A 17,341-nucleotide genomic window follows, 5' to 3' on the forward strand; every position below is an offset into this window, starting at 1 on the left:
GCATTATCATTTCATGCAAGTAATAAGATATCTCAAATTCCTGAACGTACATTTGCAAACAAATAAAAACAATTGCGCATCCCGGATACAGTAGGACACGTTTCTTCCACTCAACTTCGGAGGTATCCCCTTCCCCCCCCCCCTTCCTAAAAAAAAAAAAGAAAAGAAAATCCGACCCATTGTGTTTGCAGGTGGTTTGCAATTTTTCAGCATTCGCCTCAGCTTTTGATATTTTTATTAACATTAAATTAATAGATACGTGTATCATTATTTTAATAATAAATTACCCTTACTTTCATTCTGGTCGGTGCAAGTCCATAAATTGGTACCCAAATATATAATGTTTATCCAAGGATTAATCCAGAAATCGGGTTGATGGACATCAAACAAGAACAGTGCCACAGGGCTATCTTCTTCCCACCAGCTTATATCGATATTAACAAAATTAAATAGATAATAAACGACTTCAAACGCGCCTATATGCACTGTACTACAGCACTTAAAAAACTTTAAAACTTCAAAGTGCAATCAGGTGAATGGATTGCAAGGTGCTAAAAGGGGAGATCTGAGGGAAAGCTTTGGCAGTATGTACTGCAGGGTTCCATATAGGCCTAAGGCCAGACAAAGTTGATGAAATTGTTAGCGAGGGCCACCGGCCCCAATTTCAAGGAAATAGAACCTAGACGAGAAAATAGTGATAATAAGTTTAAATTGAAATGCAAATCATATCTCAGATATCTCATATTAATCATATCTCAGTAAAGTCGAACTTGACATAGAAACTGCTTTTAATTTGTATTGGCTATTTCATTTTCTTAATCTTTTAATTTCGTTGTTTTATTATTATTTATTATTATTATCATTATTTGTAAATTCAAACACCATAGGAGAAAGGGGTTTTAAAAAACCTGAATACTGCATATACATGTACTTTATGCACGATTTATTGAACAGTTCTTGTACGAACATGTCAACACAAGTCTACATGAATTCATGTCATATCGGATCCACGATTATTTGAAGGGGGTCCGCGGATGCGAAGCTGACCCTCCACCCCCACACCACCCCCTTATAGTGGCGTTCGGGGCCAGCTGAATGCCCCGAAAAACCTACAACCTGGAAACAAAACCTGCTGACCTGTATACCAACATATCACATAAAGAGTGTGGGCAACTGAAAGCCCGGGCCAGTAATAAGTGCACAAGTTCTGCATGCAGAAACACACAGAAAACCACTTGTTCATGCATAAAACCAACTATGGCCAATAAAGTAATGTTTATACTGACAAAGGATGATGAAAAATGTTCTCTCCATGCCGTCTGCTCACTGCCATCACAAGTAATGAAACGACGTTTACTGTCCAGCGAGCGAAAAGAGTCGGTGAAAGGGGTCAGCCAGACACTGGCCCCCGGTAATTTGACTCCGATTTTAGAGTCAGATTGACTAAATGAGAGCCAGGGGGTGATTGACTCTGATAAGAGAGTCTAAAGACTCTGGTAAGGAGGTAATTTGACCCTTATATAGGAGTCAAATTAACTGCATGAGGGTCAAGGGGTGCTGGACTCTGACTAGAGAGTCAAATGACTCCAATTTATTCTCAATGTATTCTATCTTCATTTAAATGACCATTTCCTTTTTTCAGCGGCATTTTAGAGTCAAGGGCCCTCAGGTTTATCACGGTGTCGGTCTGTATAGCCCTGCAGTTCATGAGGAATAAACTACTGATTCATTTTGAAACTGAGCTGAATAATATCCTGATCAGGCCTAACCAACTACCAGACTCGGCACCTAAGGATCCTGAATTAACCGGTTTATCGGACCACACCACCCGTTTACAAGGTGTGTGTCAGATCGCATTTCGGAGTATCATACTCCAGAACAAATTTTGTAGGACGACTGCGGGCTCATCCACGCTCGGCTGAACAACCTTAAACTGTACTCTTACTTTAGAGTATTCTATTTCATTGTCTCTATGGGGGTATATGGGGACTTTACGAAATTCGCTTTGAATGTTTTAACCACTTTTGATAGGGCTTTTTTGCATTGTATTAGATTAATGTGGCAGTCTAAGGTTCATCTAGGTGGCTTTCAAATTTATGCACCCGGTTTTAAAATCATATAGCGATTAAATACGACAATCGTTTATTATCCAATCAAGGTGACAGCAGAGCGTGGGCTCATCCTGTCGGTGTTCTTACTGATACTCCGAAATGCGATCTGACACACACCTTGAAAACGGGTAGTGTGGTCCGATAAACCGGTTAATTCAGGATCCTTAGGTGCCGAGTCTGGTAGTTGGTTAGGCCTGCTGATTAACCGGAATGGCATCCCCAAAAGCTACCATTTCATTAATAAGGCTTTTTAGTTCTCAAATCTTCCATAACAAATTAACCATACGACGCATTTTAACCTTTGAGACTTTGACTTTCAGATTGCATTTCTTCCTTTGTGTTATGAAATGAAATTAGAAGCACGTTGTATCCACTCACTTTAAGTTGTCACTGGAAACCCCTCTTTTGTCAACATATCTGTGTCCCATTTATAGTGCAATAGAGAAACGGAGCGGGGTACGTGGATTTTCTATGTTGATGCTGTCAAGTAGTTGTGGTTAATCTATTTGTAATCTATTCGTCTTTGCTTCTTTTTTTCAGTGTGATTTGGGGTCCGCCCACCACTGTGACGAGAGCGGAGAGAGTAGCTGGGGACCGAGGATGGTAGCTTACACCATCACCAAGAACCTCGCCCCGGAAATTCTCATGCGCACTTCCGCGTCCGTTCAGGCGGATTACTTTGCTCTGGGTGTGATGATCTTGAAGTTGTACGTTGGAAGGTAAAAAATATTACCTGATCACAGTGATTTGAGAAATGAGTACAGAGGTGTTCATGTCGCGAAAAGTCTTCATTTAATTGTGTGATCTTTTAATATATTTTTCTCTACTGCGGCATATAGAACAAAATATATCCAATTTTTTACGCACAGAAAGTCTTGTTGTTTTTTCACTGAAACTTCAATTATTTTGTTACTCTTATACATTATTATTTAGTAAAATTTCTACATTACCTTAGGATAGACTTTCTTATGTGGTCATCGCAATGTAAAGACATCTTGTTACCCAGCGGGCTAATTACATTATTTGTGGTACAATAAAATTTTTATTGGAATTAGAGGTCCTTCTAAACTTTTTTACAATATTCATTCATGCAGAATTTTTATTTCGATTTCTTCTGTAGACACCCTCTCTGGTACAACGAGCCACGCGGCAGAGCAGGCATCAAAGTGAAAATCCTGACTGGAAATATTCTCCACGCCGACTATGCAGAACCGACATTCCGGGAGTTTGCTGAGAAATTGGTCTGTTGAGCTGCTTTCTTCGTAATTTATGTGTATATCACTAAAACGTTTTTTATTATCTTTTAAACATTTACTATTTCCAGTGATAAAGTCAACAGAGTGAAGGACGTGAATGGCATATTGCGTCTTCGGTAAGAGTTCGCTAGCTATTTCACCTTCATATAACTGAGATAGAAGAATTTCCTTTTCTTTCTTATTCTTTGTTCCTTTTTTGTAGTTGCTTTAAAACCTTTCTTTTCCCTTTATTTTTTTCATTTTCATTTTTGTTTGCTTGTTTTCCTCAGTTGGCTTGCTGATTATCACACTAACGTGTTTCCCATGGACTGCAGGTCTTAATTCCCCTATTCTTGCTTTTGTGCAGGTACTTGCTTTTTCTTTCTTCTCGCCTCCTGTCTTCTCGTACTTCTGTGTATGTATTTGTGGTTTTTCCTAGTTTGCAACAAAGTTAGGTGTGTGCAGGCACACAGCTGCACGCATGTAAGTTTGTGTAGTTTAGATATGGGTGGGTATAGATTGCTATTACCCGTGAATAAAGCCTGGGTTACTCGCTTGGTGCAGGTGGGTTTACCTATGTTCTTATTTATAGCCATAAGAACTGTTTAAACTGTGCAATACGTTTCACGCCCATGTTCACACGTAAATACATCCGTGGATTAATTTGTTGCCATTACATTCAAAATTGATTTTTTACTCAATCCGTGTTTTTATTTCTTCTTGCTGCAAGGAATCTGTCCTGAAAGACATGGAGAGGGTAAGGTTCCCTCCAGCAACGGTGCACCGCCAAACTCACACTACCACACAGGAGGCAGCACTCGCCCCAACTCCTGGCACTGGTGAAACTCCTGTGCCTTGGGACATACCAGACGACGAGGCGGCAGACGACAACGGCTTGCTTCAGTGGGACGTGCCCAATGACAATGGGGGAAGACAGCGGAATAGTGGCCATGGAGATGCCCGGAAATGCAGAAGGTGGCATGATGGCATTGGACATGCCCAGTGATGAGATCGAGGCCGAGGAAGACATGCCCGAGTGGGATGCTCCAGTGGGGGATTTCGACTTTGATTTCACCTTTGAGGAGGATTAAACACATTTTCTATAGGCGTTGCAACAACAGACAACCCTGACATCCAATACAGCATATTTCTTAACTCTCTCACAAATTGTAAATATATACTTCGTTTTACCCTATAAAGTATTTACCTCTACACAGAGATATCTATTATTTCAGCAACTTCACTGTTTATTAGATATACATATCTCTTTCACAGTGTACATATCTGAACTTTTCTTAATTCCAATAAACATTGAAGACTTTCTATTTCTATATTTCTATATCACTGGTGGACCTCCTTGCAGAAAAAGATGAGAACTGGAAACGAGATGTGTATATAATCTGCAGAATTTATTTTTTGTTTTTTTCCCACTGATTTTTAAATTTAAATTTAAACTTAGAAGTTAATTTTTTTTTTGAAAAAGAAAAAGCTCAAATGTAAATAAAATATCTGACAGTATCAATGTGTGTGAAAATAGTTTAAATGCGGTTAATTGGATTAAATAAAGAATGGTATATTGCGGTACAACAGACTTATTATTCTTCATACTGGTGTTGTCGTCTACTGAAGCAAGATACAGAGCATTCGGTTTAAAATAGTGACCGAAGTGTCAATAACGCTTCACCCTCAAGCCTGCATCGATCTATAAAAGTAATTCCTCTTTTTGCACTAATAAGCCCTTTAATCATGAAAAGGTTGTAATAGGGGTGGACCACAATACTGTCCTATGTACATTTTGACACAATGATCACAGACATTTCTCTGGTTATTCACTATCTGTGCACGTGTCTGGTATTGTCAGGTTTGTGAGCTACATTCTGAAGCCAGCTAATATTGATTGTCATGACTTTTAATTCCTTGGACTGTGTCCACCAATAACGAAGGTAGATAGATTTGACTTTTCACTTTGTTTTGGAAGTATTTGGATTTTAGAATTGGTGTTAGGTTGTTATGCTTACGTAAATCTTTTTGGCCACGAGATATGGGGGAACACAAGAAGGTTCACAGGGTCTTTAAGTTAAAATTACAAAAGTGCAATTTTCCTGGGATGTCAAGTAATATTTAACTCTCTTTCTTTTCAAAAGCTTGTCATATTATTTGACAAAATTAGAATTTTTCATACTATTAAGCAAATCATTTTATTCTGCGAAAAAAAGAGCAACTGCAGTTGCAGCGAGATACACATGTAGGACATTAAAAATTAACATTTGAAAAAGAAAAGTGCATTACAGTTATTAAATCGATAGTTAGTAGAAATAAACTGAACAAAATTAACCGTTTTCATTAATATAATAATTGATGTATACACAGAACGTCATTTTCGATATGATTTAATTGCGGAATCACCTGTTTCTTTATAATCCCATTAAATTAATTAAAGTGTTTATTGTATTAAATTAGGTGAACGTATGTAATAAAAATGACCAATTTATTTAATTTCATTGTTTTTCAATTAGCAGCTCCGATGCAGTTCATATAAAATTTCCATCACTCTTCATATTTTCTTCATACCCTGTACATGTACAATTTCTTTTTCGATAATCGAAGTTGTCTTTGCAATAAGTGACTAATGGCATAAGTTTTCATAAACAAAAGCAAAAAAGAAAAGGCATAAGCAGTTCAATCACAACAAGTTCAGCTTAACTAAATTTTCTAATTCGAAGTCCAGGCGAAGTGTTGTTTGGTTCCATGTTTTCAGAAAAGTGACGTCATCCTTTCACTTTACTTAAAGGCGTCACTGAATAACCGGTGAAACACTAGCAACTTTCAAATCTGAAGACCTCACCTGAAACGAAATTCCATCTTGACCATATATGGAATAACCTATTTTCGTTTGCATTTCATCTTATGAACATTTCATTGTGACTTTTATTTTGCACTGTATTAAAAATTAAATAAATAGCAAACAAAAACATCTATCACGTATAAAGAGTTATTGGGCCAATTTGATGCATCTTACACGTCATCAACACATTGACTTTAAACATCCTTAAGGAACATGTAGTTTGAAACATATAGTTTGAAACAAATTGCGAATATAGTAGCTATCACACAGAAAGGAAAGATGTGAATAACGTTCAACACTAGAGTCAACTTACCATTTTCTGGGAAACAGTAGAAATGCCGGCATTGCTATAAACGGTGACTTCTGACCTCAGTCCTGAGTTTGGTAAGGTCGCACCTCCAGGAGTGAGGAACAAACTGACAAAGGTACACTTGCCCTTTACCATGTTACAAGTACAGTCAAGGGGGTTACACGTACCATCAGGCACCTGGCACAAGAAATGATGAAATTATTATATCACATTTTTACCTTCCCAAGGATACACAAAGCAGTATTCGAAGCTAATCTATACCACAAAGGTAAAGAAATTTTATGGCGTACATTAAATATACATTTAATTATGTGTAAACCCTGTTTTACCATTAATTAAATGTACAAATTGTATATTTTCCTTATGATTTTGAAGAAGCGTTGCAAAAATGTAGACAGAAAATATCAAAATATTCTATATGCCTTATTTAACCTATCAACATTATCATGACGCAAAAATTAACATTTGACTCAAATAAACTGTATGAGTTCCAGGAAAAAAAAGGAACGTTGGCCATGCCGTGGCCACCTGACACGTTCAACCGTCCAAACGGTCTTCTTTACATTAAAGGGATAATACCTCTTCATATGAGATCTATATTTCACAATAAAAACATTGTGAACAACTCATAGAAATAGAATATATTCTGTTTTACCACAAAAACAGCAGTTTTAGCTATTATTCTGATATCTGAGTTTGTCTTTAGACCACGTGACTTCCATTGATGTCCATACTCTGTTATAATCTCTTAAGAGATTATAACAAAAAAAAAAAACAAACTTTTTAGAAAAAAACTAGGGACTAACTTTGAATGTAAAAATGGATTCATTAACCACTGGTAAGTATGGGAAAATTGTTGCTTACTCCAGGAAAATTCATTTTTTGGCCAGAGCAAAGAGTTATTATCCCTTTAAGGTACGGATGTACCCAAATATAGCTAAAAATCGTCATTTTTGGTTTTTTATGTCTAATTATTGGTTAAATGTGTATCTAACGTTTAACAGAATAAAATTTTTACATTTTGAACAAAAAATATGTTTTTTCTGAGGATTCTGATGCTGCACACATCGGCACCAGTGGCCTGGTCTATGCCCCGCCTTCGTTGTCAAGGGCCGTTGGCATGGGTAAACTCGGTGGGCGGACCTTAGCAGCATCAGCACGTCTAGGGAAACAATCATAAACAGCGCTTGGCAAAGCAGTGCCTATTGTTCCGCTAAAGCTGTTTTGATAGTCGCTCTTGATTGTGATCAGCGCTAAGATGAATCTTTTCCGACACATTGGATTTGCTCGAAATACGCGTTCTCCCTTGAATATTGCTTGTTGTTACACGCGCTCTTTCGATTTTCTTGTTAACTTTTTGAGATACGCAAAAAAAAAAAAAAAAGAAGAAAATTCCGTTGTTTGCTTCCCGTGACAACAATCGTCATACTTTCTATCCATTTTCGACAACAGCTCGATGCAGTTGTTAGATTTTAAAAATCTTAACATGGGCGTAACTAGGCATACGCACGGATGCACTGTTCGTACAATTTTTTGGCCAACCATGGTATTATTTCATATAAATTTAGTGTATTTTTCACGGAATATAAAGAAATCCTCTGCTTATTAAAGTCACCTGTAGGAACAAATCCTCTGTATCAATTGTATAGGCACAATTATTCTGACCCCCCCCCCCCCCCCCACGTCTTGCATACTTTTATTGAACTGAGGTAAACAATGCCTGAAACCTTGACAAGTTTTATCTTAATCGTCCATCTAACTGGAACTTCCTTTACCTCTTAATTGGAGGGTTCAGTGGCCCACAACTCTCCTGAAGCCTTGCTGGCGATATTTAGCTCAGGTAAAAATCTACCTGAGTGTTATTTTCAAAGAGCAGCTCCCGCAACCCTGAGGGCACTAGATAAAATCTGGACACCAGGTTTTATAAGGACCTAGAGAAACAAAGGAATGATTTTTCCTGCAAAGCGTCAAAGAATTTTGAAACGGAATTGACCCAGCTTTTTTCTTCAACAATTATCGCAGAATTTTTCCTGGCTCACCCAACTTTAGACATTTCCTCTAACAAAACCTTTTTGGTTGCGTCTATTTCTTGTTGTTGATGGTCCGATCGGCGTCCTGTAACACGACCGTATTTTCGAACCATTTTTCGCTTGGCGAATGTGGACAAGACCGCCTGCGATGCTGCTATTGTGTGCACATCCTAGAGCGCATCCCTAACACTCTCCCCGACGGCAATTGACGTGGCCACTGATTGCTTGAGTCATTAGGGCTTACTTGATTGCCTGTCAATCATTCTGGCAGTGCTAGCGGTAACCCCTTGAAGTTACTAACAGGAGGTGAGATTGATACAAAAATAAGATTTTCTGACATCCAAACGTATGCAAACAAGCTAATTTCAACCGGCAATAGAGTGCCAATCTTCGCGATCGTCAGAACGATAACAGGTAAAGCTGTCAACAATTTAATTTGCTTATTTGGACAATTAACCTCCCTGAAAGTGTTTTTGCTCGTTTTCTTTGCTTTCAATATTGACAAGATAGCGTTATTTTAGCAAGCTATAACTGTCTACCTGTACACCTGAGGGAGACCAAATTCGCCATGCTAATTATGAAAAGTATGCACTAAAAGTGCTTTTTAAGAAATTTTGATTGATCCTCTCTTTTCTCATTTATAGACTTTGAAAGTGAAAATTCCCTAATATTTTGATGTAATTTCACGTTTTTATAGATAAAATCAACAATAAGTGTCTGAAGAAAAATCCCTGACTCCATGCTGTAGTACTTTGTTCAAGTGTTATAATGCCATCAAAAGCAAGTTTATAGCTGTCCAGGTGCCTGAGAAAATCAGGTGTAGAAAAATGGTGTTTTTGTCCCCAAAATCCCAATATTACGTCACACGATGAAGTTAGAGCTGTGTTCCAAGCATAATTAGATATTTTGAAGATACATTAAATGAATGTGACAGGAATAAAAAAGCCAAGACCTTTATTTTAAGAGAAAATCTCAAACCTACATCCCCACCTTAATGTCAGCCAGCAAACGCCAGATGCCACCTAGATTCAAGAACAGAGCGCGCCTCTGCTATATTCTCCAAGGTTTGGACACTACACGCAAACCAAAAAGGCTGTGCACATGTTACCCATTACTCACAGAAAAGTTCCGACCAAATACTAAGGCTCCGTCTGTCAGGTTGAACAGCTTCCACTCAATGCGATCTATTCCGCTCTCTAACTCCTGGGCAGTAAGGTGAATTCTAAAAATGGAAGTAGAAATTAGTGGTTCGTAGTGGTCATCATTTAGTTGCAAATGTCGTAGGAGACCATCATCTTACATAATGTCGGCAATAGCTGACCAACAATTTGCAGATTATATCAATCAGATGTATTTCAATGACATGCACATCTTTTTGCGTGTTCACTAAAATATCTGTGTTTTACAATTTGAAAAAACAAAAAGTTTTCTTTCAAAACAACTTCTGAAATTTTTATTCGAGTAAAAATATGTAAAGTGCATAATACACTACTGGCTCACCTTCCCATCCCGTTAAACACACTCTGAGCGTTTACAGTTGGGGCTACAGAGTAAACCTTGACTGTCACACTGTCGATGACATCACTTCCCATGGCGTCAACAGCCTTAACCCAAACTCTGGTGACACGTGCTGACTTAGGAACTGTGATGTTGTACTGTTGGGTTGTAGGATCAGGCAAAGTGTTCCAGACAGCTGGACTCGAAACATTGGCAGCAGAATCAGATTCAAAGAACATGAAAGCGATCTTGAATTGAACAATTCCATCGACGTTCTAGAATGCAAAAAGTGTGTAGACCAATTTGTCATACAACTGAATACGTTCATCCAAAAGCTTGTATATTACTTCTGCAAATGTATGTTAGTAAAACGACCTCGAACATAATTTGTGTTACACTAAAAGTGTTATAGATACGTTAAGTATGCTCATCAGAAAAGAATTACTTGTGCTTACCTTAGCCCCTGCAACATTATTCTGAAACTCGCGGTCGTCATAGCCAGGCTCTATAGCAGGGATGAAACCGTCGATTCGTCCAAAGAAACCGTTATCCGTGTGAAACTGGTTAACAAACACACCTTGAAAGTCTACAGTTATCACATCAGTGGCCGCGTTTAGCCATCCGCCATTGCTACCGATTATTCTAACACGGGCGCCGGCGGCTATCTCTGGTTTGTGTTTGCTGACGTCATCATAGAGAACAAACCGACGAGCTAGGATACTGTTACCAGCTTTATCATGTACTTTTAACACAACCGAGTGCAGTCCGTAATCGTTCAGCTTCACATCCACAGGTAACCTATCACCAGGATAGACTACCCCGGTAAAAGCTGGGTTATGGACGCTTGTGTCTTCCGTGAGGAGTCCTTTTGACCCGTTGTGCAGCCGGTAAATGGTATAGGTATAGTTGGCTATGCCCGAGGCAGCATCCACCCATCCTGACCAGGCAAGCTTCAGGTCAGACTGGAAGACGAATGTTAAGCTGTTAGTTTACAAGTATCCATATTGGTTTTTGTACGGCTTTTTACATCCGCCCAGGTGGTTTTGTTTTCACGTTCGTTTGGCTGTTTGTTCGTTACCAGCTTTACTTTAAAAAGTAACGGGTGGATTTTGAAGTAATTTTCAGGAAAAGTAAAAAACGGGCTAATTTAAAAGTGCTTTGATTTTGGTGGTGGTTTGTTATCAATATCACTATCTGAAACAAAGAATTTTAGGGGATTCTTTACCATCGCCAAATAAGGCCAATGACCTTGACCTTGTACGATGGATGTGGTTTCAAGTACCCCATGTATCATTGCTGGATGCTTGCCGGAGTTCTGCACTCTCTGAGCGCATTTCTTGTATTCATTTTAGAACAAATTTCACTTGGCTTAGCAAAAGTTTGGTTGGAAATTAAGCAGATCAAAAACAAGGCTATATGTAATACCTTTCATTTCCGTTTTGGTATATGTTAAAATGGATCAGATAAGATGTGCCTGTTGAATATCCTTACCGTTTTCAGTATCCCGCCTCCAACATCCAGCATCAAGTTCTTGCAACCATAGCTCACAGCACAGTGGAACGGACGCATGAAGTCAAACCTCAGTTCTATTTGTTTTCGGATTGACTGACCCTGGTAGTATTTACGAATAGAGGGAGACCGAGCTGGTGGCTGCAGGTCGATGTAGCCGCCATTTTGTGCATAAGCTGTCAGTTGTACCCTAAAAAACGAGAGGAATGGTTTTGGGCTTAAATGATCTTCAGGAGCGTGCCATTCACTGGAACATACTTAGTGCTTTCAAATACTTAGATTTAAGATTTTTACCGACTTTTCTTCATGTGCAATTAATCAAAACCTTGTTCTTCTGACAAAAACAAACTGCCTACTATGTTTTTGAGTACAAATTCGGCATCCTTGAATGTCTTCAAAAGTTAGGTGTAACATGTACCAGAGTCCACTTTATTAAATTACAATGCTTTACATACAGTACCTTACCAGTGGCAGGGAGCGCATTGTGTTAATTTTCCGATACATATAATCTGGCAGAGAAAACCTACTGCTCTGAAAGTTCCATATTCCTTGTTTGTTAGAAAACCTCTACGGTACAATTACCGCAACTGATACTCTGACGTATTGGAAAAAGGCATACAGGGTATGTGGTGAGGTGACAAAATTAGTCCAATTAGCTAAAAGTAATATAGGAGTTGTTGCCACTACTTTACTGTTAAAATAACCCTACTTGCCTGTCGCTGTCGTGGAAAGTCCAGCTAACATGCTGATATCCGTAGCAGTTTAAGTAGTGAATGGGCTTGTCTGGACTTGGGTTTGTTTGACAGGTCAGGTTTCCCCTCAGCAGTTCGTAATATCCTGCAAAAATACACATATTTCACTTTAATATCACCTATCAGTTTAATAATAGGACCTATACTACATTAAATTTTCACGATAAAATGTTTTTTTCTCGATTTTGCAGACCTATATACATGTAGAAAATACGTGATATGGATATTCCTAAATGGACTATTTGGCAAGGTTAATCTGCATATTTAAAAGCCTACTTTTCCTTGGCACCAAGAATCACTCCGATCTGAAATGCATTTAATCGTACTTAGCAAAGCTTTAAAATTCAAAACGATTGAATTATCACAAAGAACAGGTCAAAAAAAGCAGTCTCGCCTCTGACGATGGAGAATAGCATTCCAGACTCGACAATACCGACATCTACGGACGGAATGTAGCCCGGTGGCCGTGGTAGGGAGTGGTTGTAGGTTAAGGTCCAATTCATTACGACGCCCTGGGCCTTCTTCAGACTAGTGAACCCCAGCGCTATGGTATTAGACACATCGTTGAATTCTATAACTGCCCTGCTTTGGCCGTACACGACAGATATCTCTCCTTCAATAAGTATTGGCTTCTCTGCAACTGAAAAGTAAAAGATAAACATCTTTCGGACCAAATAACTTACAATATTAAAATTGAACTACTCGACTTCAAATTATAATAATTTGAAATAGATTCGTTTACACCGGTATTGCACAATTGAATGATGCTGCCATCTTTTTTTTTTCTAGAAATCTAGGTTAGAAATGAGACAAACTATTTGTTAAATCCGCTAAATAAATAAATATATAAATAAATAAAACATACTACTAAGACAGTACTCTCCAGTAAATCCCCTCTCACAAGTGCAGTTGTTAAGTCCACATTTCCCAGGGTAACAATGGGTTCCGTCAATTCGCCAAGATGTGGAGCATTCCTCTGCAACAAGAAAAGAAAGTGCCAATAGAATAGAATAGAAAAGCAGTGCCAATGCAAACAATGTTTAAATCAAATGCCTCAAAACATTTTCATATGTCTGAAAAAATAGACATTTTTTTCACAATTGATGAAATCCTCACGACTTTACCGTTATATTATGTTACTACCTTTAATGGTCACTATCGAGAAAGACGTGGGATAGAATCGGATGAAATACCTGAAATTTGACTATTTAACTCCGATAACTTACCTTTGGAGAACTGGTTTGACGCAACACTCTGGAATGCCAGAAAATTTACTAAGTATACGGTATAATTTGATATAATTGCAAATTTTTCACAACAGTCTAGTTATAAGATATTTCCTTCATGTTAAAGCAATAATAACTCTTCCTTTGAGATTCAAAATTCCCCATGAAATACATTGTAAACAACGCATGGAAATATATTCTATTGTATTTTACCACTAAAACGGCCGTTATTGTAGTAAAACTAAAATCTGTGCTTGTCAATAGGGCTTTCGTGCCTTTCTTCCCGGTCATCAAGGCATTCGTTGCTAATGACGTAATGGTGTCACGCGGATTCTCGCGTTCATTCGAGACCAAAATAACATATGGCGCCAAACGCATTAATACAGACGCAGACGTACGTTGCGAGTTTTTGTACAGTGCGTCGGATAACGAAAAGCCCAGAATGGCACACATTGTGGATATTAATGTATTTTTTAACAAAAAGACGAATATATCTCATGAATCTTATATAGTGTTGTTGTTGTCTGCTTTTCCCGCGGTTTTAAGTAGGTCAACAGTGACTATGCGATGTCAGAGAGAGTTCCGTCAGTTAAAATCTCTTAAGAGATTTTAACAAAAAACCGTACGTTTAGGAAAAAAAAACCCTGGATTAACTTTGAATGCAGGAATGGGGTCGTTGACCATTGGTAAGTACGGGAAAATTGCCGTTTTTTTCCGGGAAAATCCAATTTTTGGCCAAAACGAAGAGTTATTATGACTTTAAAGCTTAATTTTCTAATTTTCAGCAAAGGGATAAAGGTTAAATAGCAGTAGGCATGCTTCTATCTGGTATTATATTTGACACAATCATTATTATTTTTGCAACATATTATGTATGGAAATACTCACAAAAAGTTGGTATGTGGCATTCAACCTGGCCTTGTTGTACACTATGACTTGGATAGAAACGTTGTTCTGGGCAGCACTCATACGCCGTGGATCGGGCTTCATGGTAACGACTATAGCTTTGCACGTGGCCGCCGGCAGACAGACACATGTTGGCGCATTGCAGTGGTTCTGCAACAAAACGCTTTATGTACAAATGTCAGATTCCTCACGCGTTCATCCTTTTTACATCGTTTTTGAAAGTTCCAATGAGGGTCAAAGTGTACGTTTTAAAAGTACCGTATGTTATATATGTTTGTATTGAACGCTGTATGAATATCAATATTGATACAAGGAGAGGCATTGACCAATAGAAGTAAGTCAAATACAGTTGAACAAGCAGAGCTTGTTATTGGAGCGTCATGGTCAGTGAATTAGTACCTATTTGACATATAAGTAGATATACATTTGCTGTTTTAGATGACAGGGGGGAATGCTTTTTTTCTTTTAAATAACATCAATAGATTGCTAATTCCTATTTTTACGAAAGATAACAGAGAACACTTTCCCACTCTTTGATACTCTTTTATAAGCTTAAAATATTTATTTCAGCACACAAGTAATAAGAAGGTGTCATCTACAGGGGTATGATGAGACAATGCATTGACCTATAGCAACTTAAAACTGGTATCATAGGCACAGTAAAGTTAATGGAAGTGCTCCTGAGAGTTAAACTTGTTTGTGGTAGTAAAGACATTCTGTTGTTTTTTATTCTTAACATTTGATCATTTCACTGAACTATAGGTATTGATTTTGCTTTAACTTACATCCGTGTCAACCTGGTTGTCTTCTATTAGCTTCCCGGTGATAGCGTCGGTGATTCTGTACCGTACTCTATGTATACCACTCTCCTGATCGTGGGCTTTAACAGCAACACTAAAATAATATTGAAATATGAAAAAATATATAAAAAAAATTCAAGTTCATGTGCTGGTGTGGCAGGTAATTTTGGATGTTTATTTCATTCTTGATTTTAACCTGTTTAATTATTTGCAGTAGATTTCCCGATGCGCTCATCTAAAAAATCTTGGCTTAAATGTTTATAACTGAAATCGTAGCTACGAAAGAGAAAGCAAATACTGGGTGAACCCAAAAAACCAAGTCATAAATCAATGGACATACCTCCCAGCCTCAATAGAAGCCTGTCCTATCACGGGGGGTCTTGCATCAACACGCAGAGTGATACTGGAGACCTTGTGGTTTCCCTTCAGATCACTGGCACGAACCCAAATTTTAACTGTGTCCTGTTCTACTCGTGGTATGTCAACAGACACGTTTTCAGGGACACCGGGAACGGTTTTCCAGTCCCCTGGGGCGTCTTTGTCGACACGATATCCTGGGCCGTACACTTTGTAGTCCACTTCGAACTTGACAATGCCGTTGATATTGGGGACTGCTTGCTGTGGGCGAAGGCCGAACTTTTGGTCATACGAAGGATCTGGGTTGTCTTCAAAGAGTGCAATTTCATCAAGGAATTGGTTCGCAAAATAGAATCTGTTCACAAAATGGTCTTTCCACGACACTGTGACAGTTGAGCCATTTTTAGATAGGGAATTGGCGCTGGAGATCCATGAGGAACGGGGTTGGTGGTTTAATGAGTCTACAGAAAGGGAGCTGTTGGCAAAAACGTCAATTGAGGAGGCAGAATCATAGATAACAAATCGTCTGGTTTTGATACTATTGCCGGCAGCGTCAGTAACTGTCATTACAATTGAGTAAACACCTGGGTTATCAACGGTAAACTGGGTACTGTTGTCATACTGGTCAAACTTTGCACTTAATACAGGTTCTTCAGAGAATCTGACTAGAACTTTCTTCTCCTCGCTGTACATAAGAACATATATATCTACAGTGTATGAATCAACTCCTGCGTTCGTGTCCAACCAGCCGGACCAACTTATGTTGAAATCGCCCTGAAAATCGAACGGACACCACGGATATGAAATAACGGTTCAATTTTATGAGGTGACATTGAATTTGTTGCAGGTGATCTCTAAAACGTGAGGCACGTCTTCATAAGATTGGCATTCAAACAAAAACCACATGTTGGTTTCTAAACACGTAAAGGTTATTATAATCATAATACAACATTTATAAAACATCAAATCGTTTCTTACGAAATTAATGAACTGTATATTTATTGACCTTATAACAAATCAATTCTAATGAAAACATCTTTACCGCCTTTGCTTTAAGGCAAAAATCTTACCGTGCTAGTAATTTGGGGCTCCACTTTCATCATATCTGTAGATTTGCAGTTTCTCTGGCCAACAACATAACAGTGAAAAGGCTTCACGTAGTCAAACACAAACTGGGCTTTTAGCGGGTCGATACTCAGGCCTTTGTAATACTTGGTAACAGTAGCATTGAGACCAAGAGCATAATCGTGAACCTTCATGAAACCGCCATTCTTTGCAGTTATAGTGACGTCAATCCTAAATGGTCAAACATGGGGTTATATGCGTACGAATTTATTTGGAAAAACAGGCATAAAGAGTTGAGAAGCGTCTCTGTCAGAGCAGATTGGCCCACTATGTAGATAATACATTCATGAATACCACGATTTCATATACCGGTAGACATACTTACGGTCGAAACATTACGTAAATTAACAAAGGCAATCAGTGACTTACAATGTATACAGTGCTATGACAAGCAGATTATATTTTTGAATAGGTGATACTTGTAGTGTACACTTACACGTCCCCGTTCACAAAACCCCACATATACGATACAAACTTGTCACAGAAAAGAGTACCCAGGGAAGGACCATCAACATTTTGCTGTTTACATGGTATGGTGGTATTTTGCACCACGATGGCACCGCCTGGAAATACATTGCATTTCATTGCTTTAGATATGTAGAATGCAATTCATTCAAATGATCATGCTTCTATATCAT

At 38.3% G+C, this 17,341-nt stretch overlaps 1 protein-coding gene across 1 annotated transcript; it reads right to left on the bottom strand.

Annotated features, from left to right (window-relative positions):
• Positions 1 to 5,744: 5,744 nt before the first annotated feature.
• On the bottom strand, positions 5,745 to 17,289 carry LOC106169508 (uncharacterized). The gene is made up of 15 exons (XM_013548977.2): positions 17,140 to 17,289; positions 16,649 to 16,874; positions 15,562 to 16,352; positions 15,207 to 15,315; positions 14,404 to 14,571; positions 13,516 to 13,543; positions 13,155 to 13,265; positions 12,684 to 12,929; positions 12,251 to 12,374; positions 11,520 to 11,727; positions 10,484 to 10,990; positions 10,032 to 10,303; positions 9,651 to 9,753; positions 6,505 to 6,678; positions 5,745 to 6,191 (listed from the first exon to the last, which is right to left on the bottom strand). Exons 1-15 carry the CDS (start codon positions 17,286 to 17,288, stop codon positions 6,141 to 6,143), a joined length of 3,267 nt encoding a protein of 1,088 aa, XP_013404431.2. The 5' UTR covers position 17,289; the 3' UTR covers positions 5,745 to 6,140.
• Between the last annotated feature and the right edge of the window lie 52 nt (positions 17,290 to 17,341).

The sequence above is a fragment of the Lingula anatina genome, chromosome 4, assembly GCF_051362555.1.
Source record: "Lingula anatina isolate TDL-2025a chromosome 4, LinAna3.0, whole genome shotgun sequence".
Taxonomy (NCBI): domain Eukaryota; kingdom Metazoa; phylum Brachiopoda; class Lingulata; order Lingulida; family Lingulidae; genus Lingula; species Lingula anatina.

Excerpts from the sequence above, each read along its gene's own strand:
- LOC106169508 (XM_013548977.2), bottom strand. The coding sequence starts at position 17,288 with ATGAAATGCAATGTATTTCCAGGCGGTGCCATCGTGGTGCAAAATACC. Across the intron at positions 14,572-15,206 it reads ACAACCAGGTTGACACGGAT|AACCACTGCAATGCGCCAAC; the intron begins GTAAGTTAAAGC and ends GTTTTGTTGCAG. Across the intron at positions 13,266-13,515 it reads GTCAAACCAGTTCTCCAAAG|AGGAATGCTCCACATCTTGG; the intron begins GTAAGTTATCGG and ends TTCTTGTTGCAG.